The 15,920-nt window shown below is 54.8% G+C and overlaps 2 protein-coding genes across 3 annotated transcripts in view; one reads left to right on the forward strand and one right to left on the reverse strand.

Moving 5' to 3' along the window:
* KIAA1522 (KIAA1522 ortholog) overlaps positions 1 to 11,198 on the forward strand; it is a 31,685-nt gene extending 20,487 nt beyond the window's left edge. Inside the window, exons 2-8 of one of the 2 annotated variants that reach the window (XR_001137390.1) lie at positions 4,700 to 4,870; positions 4,975 to 5,030; positions 5,281 to 5,404; positions 6,000 to 6,116; positions 6,204 to 8,768; positions 9,164 to 9,456; positions 10,780 to 11,198. Coding sequence is in view for 1 of the 2 variants with exons in the window: in XM_012642273.1 (XP_012497727.1) it covers positions 4,700 to 4,870; positions 4,975 to 5,030; positions 5,281 to 5,404; positions 6,000 to 6,116; positions 6,204 to 8,768; positions 9,164 to 9,186 (3,056 nt within the window). In the remaining variant the exon portion in view is untranslated. Of the gene's footprint in view, positions 1 to 4,699; positions 4,871 to 4,974; positions 5,031 to 5,280; positions 5,405 to 5,999; positions 6,117 to 6,203; positions 8,769 to 9,163 lie in introns of both variants that reach the window. The other variant, XM_012642273.1, reaches the window with a different exon arrangement.
* A 440-nt stretch (positions 11,199 to 11,638) lies between these two features.
* The window catches only part of YARS (tyrosyl-tRNA synthetase), a 32,988-nt gene continuing 28,706 nt past the window's right edge, over positions 11,639 to 15,920 (reverse strand). Inside the window, exons 10-13 of the mRNA XM_012642275.1 lie at positions 15,520 to 15,617; positions 14,440 to 14,633; positions 13,760 to 13,901; positions 11,639 to 12,505 (exon numbers count right to left, since the gene is read on the reverse strand). Coding sequence (XP_012497729.1) covers positions 12,395 to 12,505; positions 13,760 to 13,901; positions 14,440 to 14,633; positions 15,520 to 15,617 — 545 coding nt within the window. The 3' untranslated portion in view covers positions 11,639 to 12,394. The remainder of the gene's footprint in view (positions 12,506 to 13,759; positions 13,902 to 14,439; positions 14,634 to 15,519; positions 15,618 to 15,920) is intronic.

A 15,920-nucleotide genomic window follows, 5' to 3' on the forward strand; every position in this document is an offset into this window, starting at 1 on the left:
GGGGAGGCAGAGGCTGTGTACTGTGCTTCCCTCATGGCCTCAGTCCCCGGCTGTACCTCTGGACTTCCAGGGCAGAAAGCTCTGGAACAGGAACTCTAAGTGTGGCCTTGGGCAAGGTCCTTCTACTCTCTGGACCTCAGTTTCTTTTCAAGTTGTCCCTCCCCTTCCCCACCTGAGATCCAGGTTGCTGAGCCTCTCCCCAAGCAAGCCACTGGTGTATAGACCTGAGGTAGCTTAGTGAGGCTGCAGGCTCTGGGTAGGTAGGGGGAGGGGTGTTGCTGGGGCAACCAGATGTTATCAAGTGTGAGAGCCTTGGGTCGCTGGGGAATTTGCAGCTGTGAGCCTGATTGCCAGCTGTGGGCCTGGGACCTTGATGAGCTGATGTTCCCTCACCCCTAACTTGGCAGGAGCTCAACCCTTAGTTCCCCTGGTTAGGGGGAAGCTGAAAATGACTGTCCTGTGTGGTTAAAGGCTCCAGTTTTGGAGCCCGCCAGAGCTTGGGAAGTCACCTAGCTCTCTGAGCCTCGCGGGTCTGTGATCAGTTACTAGGAGAGTACCTTAGAGTACGTGCCTTGAAGAGCTGTTCTAAGTTCCGTGAGGACAGAGACAACGTTTTGCCTTCCACCAGGACCTGGCGTGGTGCCTGGCATGAATTAATCACCCTGCAAATGTCGGTCTACTGCTCTTTTCTCTTTGTGTGGGACTGATAAGAGGGGTGGATGGGTCTGGCCTAAGAGGCAGATGAGAGGGGCACTAGGTGGCCCAGCAACCTCCAATTTGTAGGGATGATGGGGTCCCTAACCCTTGTTCAGAAGGAAGATCAGGTTTGTGGCCGGCACAGTGGACAGAGCATGGTTTTTGGATTTAAGCTGTTCTGAGCTGGAATGCTGCTCTGCCATTTATGCAGTGGAGGCCAGAGGGGGCAGCTGTGTAATACTTGCCTTCTCTGGCCTCCATTTCCTCGTCTGTAAAATGGGAATGAAAGCGCCTACTTCTTAGGATTGTTGTTCAGATTTCAGTGATTTGTTGGTGTATACTATCCAGCTCCACAAATGTTTGTTCCAGAGAGCGAGGGCTCTGCTTTATGCTTGAGTGACTCTGAGAGGCCAGTGCTGGGTGGGCAGCAAATAGGGAAGGAGCTGCAGAGGAGTCTTGTAGCTCCTGAGCCACTGGGAGGTCTTAGATCTCTAGGACTCAGAAAGGTGCTAAGAGGGAGGGGTGTCCCTAGGAGGGCTTGGGGTACAGCAGGGTATATAGTTCACAGACTCTCTTTCACAGTTTCTGCTATGCTTTTTAGAGTTGCCAAGGGCATTTTTTTTTTTTTTTTAACAGTGTCACTCCCCAGCTGAAACCCTCAAAGGCTACAGGCCAGACCTGGTCTGTCTCCTGCCCTCCTCTGATCCCATCTCTTGCCATACCCTCCTTTGCTCACCCTGGAAACCCACCACTCCTACCTCGGGCTTTGACACATGCTGTTGCCTGTCTACAAGGCTCTGCCCCTATACCTGCCCTCTGGCTTCTCATTATTCAGGCCTCGGTTCCAATGTCCTTTTCTTAGAGGGGCTTTCCTTGACACCTATCTAAAGGCCTCCCCTTCCTGCCGCAGCTCCATAGTCTTCACTACCTAAAATTGCATTGTTTACCTCCTCCGCGTGTTCATCAAATATTTATTGAACTCATAGCATGTGCCAGGCACTGATTTAGGTGCTGGGTACACACCAGTGAACAAGATAAAGTTCTCCTCCATGAACTGCAGCCCCTAGGACTAGCTTACTAAATGTTTGCTGATCAAACGAACGGATACAACAATCTTACAGAGAGGAATTATTGGCCTTGTTCTCATAGGAAGTCATGACTTGTGTGTGATGCAGCTGGAATTGAACCTGGATCTCACTTCCTTCCCACTACCTCTCCCTTCCTCTCCCCCCCACCTCCTGACTTTTTTACTGACCTCACCTATGGGCTGTTTCTTGGCTAATTCTGTTCTCCCTGCCCTGGCGATTGATCGAGCACAGGATCGAGCACAGAGTCACCGAGTCACAGAGTAGGGCCAATGGGAAGAATCTTGGGTCGGGAGAGCAGGAAGTCTGCTTTGAAGTCCTGCCTTTGCTGTGTGACCTTGGAAAGTTCACTGTGCTTCTCTGTGCTTCTGATGTCACATTGCCAAAGTGGGAAGAAAGTCCTTTGGAAAGTATGGGGCTGAACATACATATGTGGGGTTGTTGCCACCAGCCACTGTGATTCTGCTCTGGGCATCTCCCTGGCTCCCCAGTACTGTGTCCCGGGCCAGTTCTGCCCCTCCAGGGGCCTCTGCCCACAGCCCTACTGCTCCATGCTCTGAGCTCTTTCCCCAGGGAATTACCCTCACTAGCCAGGAGGGGTTGGGGTGGGCACCATGCCAAGTCTAGTCTAGGAGCCCTTCCATCTACCATCTGGTGCTGGGACCCCTGCCTTAGCTCTGGCTCCTGAGTATTTAGATGAGGATGTCGGGGCAGGGTTAGTGATCCGCCCTGGAATTGAGTGTCTTCGTCCCCCCTAGTCATACTCTCCACCAGAGCAGAGCATACACAGACTCCAGGCCTCAGTTTCCACTTGAGGGGCGGGGTCGGCAGATGGGCGGGATCAGTGGCGAGGCTGGGAGGAGGACCTGGAGAGCAGCCCCTCCCCCTCCTCTGCCTGAAGCCAGCGCTCTGCGACGGGGCTGGAGGGCCCTCGTCCCCTTAGTGCTGGGTTACGGTGGGAGCGCTCAGAGCGCTCGCGAAAGGTTGGGGTGAGGGACGGTCCCGAGTGGCGCCTGCAGTCATGGTGGTGTTCCTGGGCCGACACCTCCCGGTGCTCCTCGGGCTCTTTAAGAAGAAGGGTGAGTGGGTGTGGCTGGGGGGGAGGGGAGGGGTCCTTGACACCTGCCTTTGCCAGACCCTTATGTAGAATGGGGGATCAGGGCTGGGAAAGAGTAATGGGGTGGGGCACGGGGGCTGGTAAGGAGGCCAGAGTCGGCCAGAGTCACCAGTGCTGTGCTTTTGTCCAGCTGCTTTGTTGCGGCTGCCTTTGTCTGGGCCCTGCTTGTGCTTGGGAGGATGGATGCAGGTGTTTCTGACCTTGAAGCCTGCAGCCCTCCGGAAAGCCTGCCTCCCTGCAGGAGTACCCACGCTTTACTGGGTACAGCCCAATACCCCAGTTCAGAGAGAGAGGGCAGCCTAGTCCTGGGACATCCCAGTGTGCAGGGAGATGGGATGTGGGGAGCAGAGAAGAGAGGAAAGTAGTCCTGCTGGCAGTGGGGAGCTTGGCTGGCGAAATCAGGTTTAGAGACCTGGGGGTGGAGAAGTTTTGGAGGGAGGGGCCTGTGCCCACTTCCTTTTCCTAGTCTGCGTGTGATCCAGGACTCCCCTCTGAGAACCCAGAGTTTAGTCCTGGCTCTGTCTGACTCCTGTTTCCTGGGTGATGTTAGGCAAGGCCTTTCCCCTTTGAACCTGTTTCCTCACTTGTAAAATCTGGGGATTGGGTGAGGTGATCCGATCAGATCTGCTGGGGGACCTTCCAGCTCTGACCTGTGGGATTCCTGTGGATTCCTGGGGCAGGAGCTCTGGTTGTTGAAGAATGGGCTGAGGAGGGAGGAAAGGCCAGTTTCTGAACTGAAGACCCTGTTCCTGCGGCTTGGCCCTTTAAAGGGCTTGTTTTGTTCCTGTCCCTTTATAAGGTGCTACCAAGGTCACATGACCCTACCAGCGCTTTTGCTTATGTTGTGGGTTTCATTTAAAGGGGGGCTGGGGCTGCAAAATGCTGACACAGGCCCCCATCCCCAGGATTAGATGACCAGCCCCTCCATGGGCGGGGCTTGTAACAGGATCCTTTGTAATGGATCCCTGACTCCTGCACCAGGGGCCAGGGCCAGAGCCAGGGCCTCCCAGAGAGGGGGATACCTGGGACTGTTCCCCTGGGAGAGACTGGGGCTCCCTTGGCTAGGGGTCCCTCTTCTCCCCTCCCCTGCCCATCCTTTTACTAAGGGGCAGCCACATGGGTGAGTAGGGGACCCAAGAGGCTGTGTCCCTACTTTGCCCCTCCTCTGCCCCAGGATCTTCTGGGAATCTGGTTATGACCCCTGTCAGCTCCCTCTCCCTTCCTAGTTTCTCATGGCGTCTTCCTCCTGGACCTGGGCCAAGGGGTTGTATGAAAAGGGTGGTTCGTTTTCCTGTGAAGTGGGTTTGGGGTATGGAGACAAGAGATATGTATTTGCTATGGACTGGGGCCTTGAGTGACATGTGGATACACAGTTGTGTACATACTTGGGTATTGTTTGCATACGTACAGAATGGGGACTGTGGGTGCTGTGTGTGTATGTGGGGGCTGGGTGTGCTCGGTGTGTGTACCTATGTGTATTTATAATTGGATGCCCTTTGTTTGTGTCGATCACGGAAGCCTGGGCGCGGGGGTTGTGTGCATATACAGTAGACCTGTGTGCCCTGTGTGTGGTGTGGGTACTCAGATATGTGTTTACCTGGACACAGTTTGTGTGTGTACATGGGGGCTGTGCGTATTGAGTGTGTACCCCAGAACTGTGATTGTGTCCAGATTGGGGGAAGTGGGCGTTGCATGTGTGCCATGTGCAGTCTGGGGACTAGGGGTGCCCTTGTGGTGCCCCTGCATCTCCGGGGCCCAGATGCCTTTGGGCCTCACTTCCCTTCCTCCTCCATCCCATTAGGCTCTGCCAAGGCTGAGAGCGACAAACGTCTAAGTGTAGGGCCCGGCCAGGGGCCAGGGTCTGCAGTGGATGAGCGCCAGGACAATGTCTTCTTCCCCAGTGGGCGACCGCCTCACCTGGAAGAGCTGCACACACAGGCACAGGAGGGGCTCCGCTCCCTGCAGCACCAAGGTAACCTCACCTTCCCCTTCCCACCCTCCCCGCACCTCCCACGCTACTCTCTCAGCCCTCAAGGTCAGGGGCCTAACCCAATACACCTGTCTGGTGTCTTCCAGAAAAACAGAAACTGAACAAGGGTGGCTGGGACCATGGAGACACCCAGAGCCTCCAGGTGAGCCCTGCCCCTGAGCTCAGTCCCTCCCTGCTTGACCTCTGGAAAATGTCTTTGAAGCTCTCTGGGTCTCAGGTGCCTGAGACCCAGGGCTAAATGACCCCTGAGGGCGAGTGCAGGGTTGCTGTAGCTGATGCCTGCTCAGTGCTAGGTGATGCTGGGGGCACTCTGTGAGTCCAAAGTTCCAGTGGGGAGCCCCGAGGAGGCAACCCCACCCGGGCCAGGGCCTGATCTCCTTCTTCCCCCATAGTTGTCCCGGGCGGGGCCGGATGAAGACAGCATTTCCTTCTGCAGCCAGTCCACGTCCTACACGGCTGAGAGCTCCACGGCAGAGGACGCTCTCTCCATCCGCTCAGAGATGATCCAGCGCAAAGGTGTCTGCTCCCCAGATGGTTTCATGGGCAGGGGAGAGGGGATAGGGGGTGCCATTGGGTCTCAGCACCTGTAGCCCCTTTCCCTCCTAATCCAGCTTCCTTAGGCTTTGTGATTCAGTGAATTCAGGAAATACCTGGAGATTCTTGATGCACGTTAACTATAAAGCAGGACAGTTAAGAGTTGGAAAATCTGGGTTTGAGGCCTGGTATTGCTATTTACCAGCCGTGTGACCTTGGGCAAACCCTTAACCTCTCTGAGCTTCTGTTTGATGTTCCATAAAAATGAAGATAATGAGTAATTACCGTATTGGAATGAATGCCAAATGTTTAGCATGCTGACTAATATATAATAATATATTCACTATATAATAATAACCTGTTACTAAATGGAAATTATCACTGTTGACTTAGTAGCCTTCCAGAAGTGTTACAAATAGAAGCTTCTGGTTTGTTTAACCTAACTTTGCCCATCCTAGTTGATTGTGGAAATCGTTTCTCGCAGAGCTATATTAATAGTCTATAAAAGTAGTGCTCTGCAGAATGTGCCCCGAGTCCTTCTGCTGTAACAGTTTTTCTCCCTTGGTCTGGTCCCCAGGCTCCACCTTCCGACCCCATGACTCATTTCCCAAATCATCCGGAAAGTCGGGGCGGCGGCGGCGGGAGCGGCGGAGCACAGTGCTGGGGCTGCCGCAGCATGTGCAGAAGGAGCTCGGTGAGCCCTGGGTTAGGGCAGGGTGGTGGGTGGGGAGCCCTGGCCAACCCCTCTCTGCTGACCCCACCTCCTCCCTGTGCATTCCAGGCCTGCGGAGCGAGCGTGAGGCACCAGGTACTCCGCGGCCTCCTGGTCCTGGGGATGCTGTGCGCATCCCCACGGTGGACGGCCGCCCGGCAGGCCTGGCCTCAGGGATAGGGGCCCGGGTGTCCCTTCAGGCACTGGAGGCAGAGGCGGAGGCTGGCACTGAGACCGAAGCCATGCTGCAGCGTCACATTGACCGTGTCTACCGTGACGACACTCTCCTTGGCCGGTCCACAGGGGCCCGGCCCCCACTACTGAACCGGCCCATGTCCCTTGCAGTGCCTGGACTGACAGGAGGGGCAGGGCCACCAGAGCCCCTGAGCCCAGCCATGTCTATCTCACCCCAGGCCACCTACTTGTCGAAGCTGATCCCACATGCTGTGCTGCCACCCACAGTGGACGTGGTGGCCCTGGGCCGCTGCAGCCTGCGCACACTGAGCCGCTGCAGCCTGCTCTCGGCCAGCCCAGCCTCCGTCCGCTCGCTGGGGCGCTTCTCCTCAGCCTCGAGCCCACGGCCCCGCAGCCGCCACCCTTCCTCCTCCAGTGACACCTGGAGCCACTCTCAGTCCTCTGAGACCATTGTGTCTGACGGTTCCACCCTCTCCTCTAAGGGTGGCTCTGAGGGCCAGCCAGAAGGCTCTGTGGCTAGCAATAGTGTGGCACCCCCTCCCCAGGGGGGCAGCGGGAGGGGTTCCCCCAGTGGGGGCAGCACTGCTGAGGCCTCAGACACAGCCAGCATTCGGAGCAGTGGGCAGCTGTCTGGCCGGAGTGTGTCCCTGCGGAAGCTGAAGCGGCCCCCACCCCCTCCCCGCCGGACCTACTCCCTCCATCAGCGGGGCTCGGCGGCACCCGACGGGCCCTTGGGGTTGCCTCCCAAGCCTGAGCGCAAGCAGCAGCCGCAGCTGCCTCGGCCGCCCACCACTGGTGGGTCAGAAGGGGTGGGGGCAGCACCCTGTCCACCCAGCTCTGCAGGCAGCTGGGTGCCTGGCTTGTCTCCGAGTGGCTCCCGGCGCCCCCCACGCTCCCCAGAACGGACACTTTCACCCTCCAGTGGATACTCGAGCCAAAGTGGCACCCCTACCCTCCCTCCCAAGGGTCTGGCAGGTGCCCCTGCTTCCCCAGGCAAGGCCCAGCCCCCTAAGCCAGAGCGCGTCACTTCCCTCCGATCTCCTGGGGCCTCTGTCTCCTCTTCCCTCACATCTCTGTGTTCCTCCTCCTCTGACCCAGCCCCCTCGGACCGCTTTGGGCCACAGATATCTACCCCCCTGGGTGACAGGTTTGTCATACCTCCTCATCCCAAGGTGCCTGCCCCCTTCTCCCCTCCTCCTTCCAAGCCCAAAAACCCTGAGCAAGCTGTCCCTGCTCCAGCAGCCCCTGCTGTGGTTCCTGGGCCTGTCTCCACCTCTGATGCCACTTCTGAGTGCCCTCCCACTCCCCAGACATCCTTGACTCCACCACAGGAGTCTCCCGTTGTCTCCAAAGACCAGTCACCCCCACCATCCCCACCCCCATCTTATCATCCACCCCCACCACCTACTAAGAAGCCAGAGGTGGTTGTGGAGGCACCATCTGCCCCAGAGACTGGTGAGGAGCCCCTCCAAGATCCCAACTGGCCCCCACCCCCGCCTCCTACACCCGAGGAGCAGGACCTATCCATGGCTGACTTCCCCCCACCCGAGGAGGCCTTCTTTGTGGCTGGCCCTGAGCCTGCAGGCCCTCCGGGCCCCCCAGAGCCTGTCAGCTCCCTGGCTGCTTCACCTTCCTTGGCTACTGCTTCTTCCCAGAGCCAACCCCATGACACCACCCCAGCCCCTCCTCCAGCTCCCCCAGCCCCACCTCCTGCCAGTTCTGTTTCAGGTCTTCTGGCCAAGCTCCCTCAAAAGGAACCCCTGGGCTGCAGCAAGAGCAGTGGGGTTCCCAGGGAGGATGCTGGTGCACCCCTGGTCACGCCCTCGCTCCTGCAGATGGTGCGGTTGCGCTCTGTGGGCTCTCCCACAGGGACTCCCACCCCAGCACTGGGGCCGTCGGCCCCCCAGAAGCCACTACGAAGGGCCCTGTCAGGCCGGGCCAGCCCAGCCTCTGCCCCCTCAGGGCTCCATGCTGCCGTCCGACTCAAGGCCTCCAGCCTGGCTGCCAGCGAGGGCCTCGCAAATGCCCAGCCCAATGGACCGCCAGAGGCAGAGCCACGGTGTCCCCAGTCCCCTGCCTCCACGGCCAGCTTCATCTTCTCCAAGGGCACTAAGAAGCTGCAGTTCGAGCGGCCTGTGTCCCCTGAGACCCAGGCTGACCTCCAGCGCAACCTAGTGGCTGAACTTCGGAGCATCTCAGAGCAACGGCCACCCCAGGCCCCAAAGAAGTCACCTAAGGCTCCTCCACCTGTGGCCCGCAAACCCTCTGTGGGAATCCCCCCACCCATGTCCCCCAGTTCTCCTCGGGCTGAGCCCCTTACCGCTCCTCCCACCAATGGGCTCCCTCATGCTGAAGACAGGACTAAGGGGGAGCTGGCGGAGAATGGAGGTGTCGTGCAGCTGGCGGGCCCAGAGGAGAAGATGGGGCCCCCAGGCTCAGGTACTGTGGCAGTGGTGGGTACGGGTCCCCTCACCAATGGTGGGACATAGGTATCTGTGGTCCCACTGTTGGAGATTTGCTCTCGGATCTCTAGGACTTTTCTGGTCTTGGGATGCCAGGGAAGGAGCATGGTATGTGGGCTTGGGTGGCAGGCCTGCTAAGCTTGAACTCCAACTTTGCTGCTTTCTCTAGCCTTCCTAGCTGTATTGTAGAGTGCGGGGCAGTGACATCTATATTACAGTGTCAGAATGTTTGGCAGGGGTCCAGCCCAGTGCTGCGGGTATGGTCAGTAAATCGAAGGGGCAGGAAAGCTTGGGCCAGGGTGTGTGTCAGGCTGTTCGTGCCACAATCAAGCGGGAGGCCCTTGGCTAAGTGTGCCTTACTTTTGACCACAGACCCACAGAAAGAGCTGGTCTGACCACCAGGCACCTGACCGGCACTGCTGACCCATCCCAGGAATCCAATCTCTCAGGGACCTGAGCAGCTCCAAGGACGAGAGGATACGGCAGACACAACCTACACAACCTAATAGAGAGGGCGCCTGCAGCCTTAACCTCCACGGCCTTCGATATTTATGCAAGCCTGGTGTTGCTCCTGTCCTCCTGTCATCTGCTCCCATGTCTTTCCGAATGGATTCACCTGTGGCAGCTGCTGCTTCAGTCTCGGCCTTAGCCTCACCTGGAAGGAGGTAGCTGTGGGAGTGGGTGGCTGCGCCCCCTGCTGGCCCTGCGGCCACAGTGCTGGAAGCAGAGCACCTCACTTGAGTTTTGTTTTCATTTTTTTCATGTCCAAATCATGCACATACTGTAGTTCAGAGTCAAAGCACTTTTGAAAAGTGGCTGCATGTCCATCCTCCAGGGCTCATGAAGCCACATTCCAAGGGCCTGTTTACATGGCAGCAGTATCATTCCCCTGTAACCAGTCCATAGCTTGGAACCTATCTGTGCCCTCCTTCCCTAATCCAGTTCGCTCCTTTTCTTAGTTCTCGGAGGTGGGCAGGTCGTTGTGTTCCCACAGGCTCCCCCAAGCTGGGGGCAGGAGTGGGGCTGTGGAATTCCAAAGCACAAAAGGTGCAGTGGGGGCCAGCCCTCCTGTGCCTCAACTCACCAGCCACCCTCCTGCCTTCCCGTTCTGCCAGGTGCTCCATGCAGGGGACAAGTAGGAGACTGCCAGGGCCCAAAGGGGTGGGAAGAACCAGAGGGGAGGTCTGCAGGCTCTCTGTCCACAGGAAGCAGAACAGAGCAGGGAGTCATCTTGGCAGGCACTGGCAGTGCCAAGTACCTGCCTCTTGTTTCACTTGATCAGGCTGGGGTGGGTGGGCACGACCCTTGACACTGTCGGGGGGTAGGAGACTGTGAGGAAGCACCGAGGCGGCGGGGGGTGGGGAGCGTCTGGCAGGGGAGAGCTTTCTTGGGCAGTGGGCCCAGACTCGGCCCTGTGGACTTCATTCTCTGACCTTTCTCTTTACTCTGCGGTGCGTGTCCTTTCTGCAGCTGCCTTTTGGCACAGGTGGTTCCACTGGGGGGAGCTGACGCTGAGTGACAAGGATGGGAAGCCAAAGGTGCATTTTACCCAACTCTTCCTTAGTCTAAGAGGCACACGCCGTGCTCCTAGAGTAGGCCAGGTGGTTGTCCCCTAGGTGTCAGCCTCTGCCACTGCTGTCTCCTCCAGGCATTTTCACCTTTCCGTTTGCAGCCTGTGTCACCTACCTAGGTAAGCTGGCCTCCCACAGGCCTCTGCGGAACAGAGGTGGCCTAGTGCCTCCCTCCACAGCAGTGTGGCTGCCACCTAGGGCTACCCCTTTTCTTGATCCTCTTTCCTCAGCAGTGACTTGGGCTTGAGCCTGGCAAGGAACCTCGCTTTTAGTTTCTCCACCACCAAGGAGAGAGGTTGACATACTGCCCCCGCCCACCCAAGAGCTGGAAACATAGGGTATGTGGTGTGAGGGCCCAGGTTCCTTTGGCCTCCGCCAGGGCTTCTTCAGCTTGTCACTACTGTCTTCTCCCTGTAGCTATCAACCAATGTCCTTCCCTTGCCCTGTGGGTCATGGAGAGCTGCTGCTGGGTGTTCGCTGCACCTGCCCGGTGAGCTGGGGAGAGAGGATGATCAGTAAGCACTGCTCTGCTCAGAGCTCCCGGTCCCCCTGCCTCCAGCAGCCAGGACCCAGGACCCGGTCAAAGCTCCGTGAAACCAGGCCCTGGCGGCAGCCTGGGAGCTGCTGGATGTGGGAGGGAGCCTGACTTCTGTCTCTTTCCCTCCCCTCTCCTCCAATGTTACTCGAGCTCCTTTCCCCACTGGGTGGGACGAGTACAAAGAAGGGAGGATCTAGGAGAGGCAACCCTTCTTTGTCCTCTGGGGTAAATGAGCTTGACCTAGAGCAAATGGAGACCAAAAGCCTCTGATTTTTAATTTCCATAAAATGTTAGAGAGACATATATATATATATTTCTTTAAATTTTTGAGTCTTTGATATGTCTATACAAACAACCCATTCCCTCTGCCCTGAAGCCTGAGTGAGACACACAAAAAAGCTCCGTGTTTCATCGAAAGGTATTAAATAATTAAATGATTGAAACTTGGCTGTGGCTGCTGCTTCTTAATGGTGGAGGGACAGGGCAATGGTCCAGCCCACATTTAGAAGGGGAGATGTTCTGTCTGTTGCAAGCATTGGACTCAAGAGTGGGCCTCTTCTGCTTAGTACTGCCAAAGGCAAAGTCAAGGTGTCTGTCATCCATCCCTCCCCTCCCCCATTACAGGGTCAAAAGTCCAAGATACACGCAACCCCAGGTTGGGTGAGGGGCCCAGCAGCTGCCTCACACTTGTGTTCCCTCCCGATATGGTCCAGCTCACAGACAGGCCCCGTCCAGACACCCTTGTTCAGACACTTTATTTAAATTTATGACAGTGATGGATAGGGATTTGACTGAGATGCCTTATGGAGAGGTACCCCACCTTCTGTGAAAAAAGAACCACTCTGTGCCATCCATTCCACCCCTGATGTTGTTAAACACACAGCTGGTTTAGGGAGTGTCCCAACCCAGCCGGATCAAAAGAAATTCCAGGAGCCCGTGGGGTAGGCCCTGCAGCCCAATGCCAAGCCTCAGGCTAGGCACTGGGAAAATTGCCAACCACTTGGTAGACCACTGGGTTTTTTGTTTTCCCTTCCTTTTCCTTTTCAAATCCCACAATTTCCTGTTGGGGAGAAGCTGTAATTAGCCCAGTCCAGCTAGATCCCAGCTAGAGGCAACAGCTGCTGGGTAACTCCAGGAAAACCTGGGAACCAATATTTTTCTAATTACAAGGACTGTGGCATAAATGTTTTCTGTAAGTTATATTGAAACCAGATTTCTCAAGTCAGGAGCCAAGGGAAGAAGGCAGAGCTGGACTGCCTGCTGCTGCCCAGCCCTCGTTACTACCCGAGGGGGTCGGTCTCACTGCAGCCAGCCAGGATGATCCCAGATCCTGGGAAGGGTGAGCTGCCCCTTACTGAGTTCTGCACCTAAGCAAGAGCCCGAACCTGCTGCTTCAGTGTCCTGAGAGGTGGCTAAACGGGTGATGGATGGAGCAAATTGAAGAGACAGCAGATGACTCGGGATGGTGGGAGAAGGAGGAAGATGCTGGGCTGGCTAGCTTATGTTCCCCCCTTTCAGCGATTTACAGGAAATGTGCCCCAGCTTGGTCATGAAGTTAACTTGCTTCCACTGTGCGATGCACTCCTCAGAAGTTTTAAAGTCAGCCTGGACAAAATAGACAACAAAATAGTGATGGAGGGACTGTGAGAAAACTCTTATACCACCAGTAGTGTAACCTGCCTCAGCTTTTCTAAGAGAGCAGTTTGTTATGCGCTTCCCTGTTGATATCTTTTCACTCAGTTAAGTTCGTTTTAGGGATTTAGTTTAAGAAAATAATAAATAAGTGCAAAGGCCTATATACCAAGGCATCCATCACAGCATTCTAATAGTGAAAACCTGAGAACAATGTTTGATAAGGTTTTAGTTACATTATGATAATTATGATAGAATATTATACAATATGATCCCCTTCAATAATTAAGAAGGAGAAAATTTTCAGGCATATAGTTAAATTTAAGAAGCAGAATAGAGCCCAGGAGTTTGAGGTTGCTGTGAGCTAGGATGACGCCGTGGCACTCTAGCCTGGGCAACGCGGTGAGACTCTGTCTCAAAAAAAAAAAAAAAAAAAAAAAAAAAAAAAAAGCAGAATAAACACTTAGTATCAATCAAATTGTAAATATATTATCTATGCATAGCAGAAGACCAGAAGGAAATAACCACTAATGACATTTTTTAGTATCTCTAACTGGCCCTTAGTCCTGCCACTTAGAGATACTCCCTTCATTTCCCCCCACCCTGATATTTTAGATATTTTCTACAAAGAAAACTTATTTTGTAGCCAGAAAAAAAATTAAGTGATTCATAAAGTTAGCCTAGAAAACCAGGAAAGGACGGAGTGAGCAAAGCCATCTGCCTTGTGCAGGAAGATGGAAAGGCAGACACCACTGTCAATGCCCTCCAAAGGCACTTTGTCTAATTGAGGACACAAGGTATTAACTACGTCAATGTCTAGAAGGCAAGGAGATGATGAGTGCTCTAAACTCAATCCGGGTAGGAGGGACCCTGGGTTGATCCTGGTTCCATCACTTCTGGTGACCTGTGTGGCCTTGTCAGGTATCCTACCAGGTAAAATGGGGATGATCTCCTATCACAGACTGAAGATCAAACAAGGAAATGTCTCAAGTCCCTCACGCAGGGCCTCAACTAGTCTGTCAGTGCTCACTACATGCCAGGCCCTTCTAAGACCCCCATGTACCTCCGGCACCTCGCTTTCAGAAAGGTCTGGAATGAAGAAAGAGAGGGGCTCAGAAGCAGGAAGTCCCAACTGGGAAAGGGTCAGCTCTGGATTCAGTAACAGAGCAATCTGGGGACACAGTCCAGGCAGCCCAGGTAAGAGGGGGAACAACTGCAGCCTTTTACCTGCAATTTCTCAAAGACTTTCTTCTTGGGCTTGAGCTCCTCATCTGGTTGGCCCTTCTCATAGCCCTTCACAAACACTCGCTCACCAAGAGCAGAGCCTGCGGGAGGGTCCAGAGGTTCAACCTGGCGGTTCATCCCTTCTCTGGGAAGACACACAGGACAAGGAGAGGGTGAGGCTGTGGAGACCAAAGCAATGTGGGCCTTAACATAGGGGCCCTGATGGGATTTAGGGCATTCTCAATACTAGAGCCCCCGGAGGTCCTCATTGCTTTCCTGCATCTCTGGATATCACCAGGGTTACATTCACCAGGGCTCCACCAAAATCCCATGTCAGGAGAGATACCAAAATCTGGGTTTCTAGGGGAGGAAGTATGAAATAACACAGCAAGGACTTTAAAGCTATCGGGGTTTGAATCCTGGCTCCACCTCTTAGTAGTAGTGAGACTTAGGCACGTACACGTTGCTTTGACTCCATTTCTATTTTAACAAAATTAACTGCAGGTTAAGTGCTTTCAGAGTACTTGTAGATAACTCCCTCACGCATCATCTTTTGGTATCAGTGAGGAAGAGGCATGTGTTCTCAGGGCTCCCACCTGGCATGTGGAAGGGCACCGAACGGGCCAATTCCCCATCTTCTTGGCCTCCCCAGGTCCCGTGCCCCACCCCAAGCCCTCACTCACATAGAAGCACACAGAAGCATGCCTTGGGACTCGACTCCTCTCATCTTCTGGGGCTTCAGATTGCACAGCACCACCACCAGCCTATCCTGCAGTTCCTCCTTGGGCACAAACTGCACGAGGCCGCTCACCACGGTCCGGGGTTCAGCTTCCCCTACGTCAATCTTCTCCACATACAGGCTGTCTGCATCCGGGTGCTGCCACCAGGAGATGTCAGGTTGGAGAGTATCAGAATGGAGTAGATCAGGGGCCTGGTGAACTCTCTAGACTCCAGAAAGGGGCATCCACTCCTTGCAGAGCCCTCTGGAGGGATCCCCGAGAGCTAACTCTCTTTCCGGGTCTCAGACAGCAGACAAGAGAATGGGCCTTGAAGGTATATTCTACTCTCAACCAAAAGGCCAAATCTGAGTAAAATAAACCTACATGCTGGTATAAGAGATGGAAGAATCTCCAACAGAGATTAGATGACCTGGACTGTCTAGGTGGCTGTCATCATGGCACATGGGTTGCATGGATCAGTCCTAAGTGGTCTGGGAGATGGGATGAGGACAACTGTTGGCTTCACCTTCAGATGTGGGAGCATCAACAGCTATCTCGAGGCAGTTTTGGTGGCTGGGTATATAGTGAAAAGCAAATCAATGCTGAGGGGGAAAAGAGCCCAGAACAATGGTCCCAGGCCACTGGATGCATAACCTTCTGTCCTAGGAAAAAGGAAGTCCACCGCCTTTTGCCACCTTCTGAGGGGAGCAAACAAAGTGGCTGATCCAACATAAGGCCTGTAGCTAGTCCAGGCAAGCTGGTGGAGGCCAGGTGAGTGAATCAGACCAGATTTAATAGATAAATAAGTTCCCTCTGACTAACATCCTCCCCTTACTCTGAGTTCCTGGCTGTGTTTGGTTGCATAAGGTCCAAAGGCAGCAATCGCTATGGAAAGCCTGATGCCTGGAATTGGATGCCTGGGTTCTGACCTGCAACATAACCTCAGGGATGTTACTTCCTATCTCCAGGCCAGGTTTCCTCCACATGGAAAGAGACAAACCTGACCCCCGTCTGCCTCTCTGGGATGTGGTGAAAAATGAGTACCTTCTCCACGCTGATGATTTTACCCACACGGATATCCAGCCGGGATGGGATGACCTCCTCTGGTTCTGAATTCTTGGCAAGGCCTTTGGCAGTTGGCTCTGGGAATGAGAAGAACCCCATGGGGTAGAACCTTCCTCCTTGTCCATGGCAGGTCAACTGCTGACCCCACCAAAGGAGGACACTGAGATTAGGCAGGACTTGGTGTAGCATCCCAAGATTCTACCCACTGAGTTATACCTTCTTTTAATACAGGGCTGGCAACCTTTCAGAAGTGACATACCGGATTTTCAAGTATTTTCAGTGTTTAGGCTGGAGGAGAGGGAACAGTAGTAGCTTTGCCACCTTTAGGTGTTTCCATTCATGCACTGCATATAGAATTTACTAAGTATTTCTGGGAGGGT

This window comes from Propithecus coquereli, unplaced genomic scaffold (genome assembly GCF_000956105.1).
Source record: "Propithecus coquereli isolate 6110/MARCELLA unplaced genomic scaffold, Pcoq_1.0 Scaffold178, whole genome shotgun sequence".
NCBI classification, from domain to species: domain Eukaryota; kingdom Metazoa; phylum Chordata; class Mammalia; order Primates; family Indriidae; genus Propithecus; species Propithecus coquereli.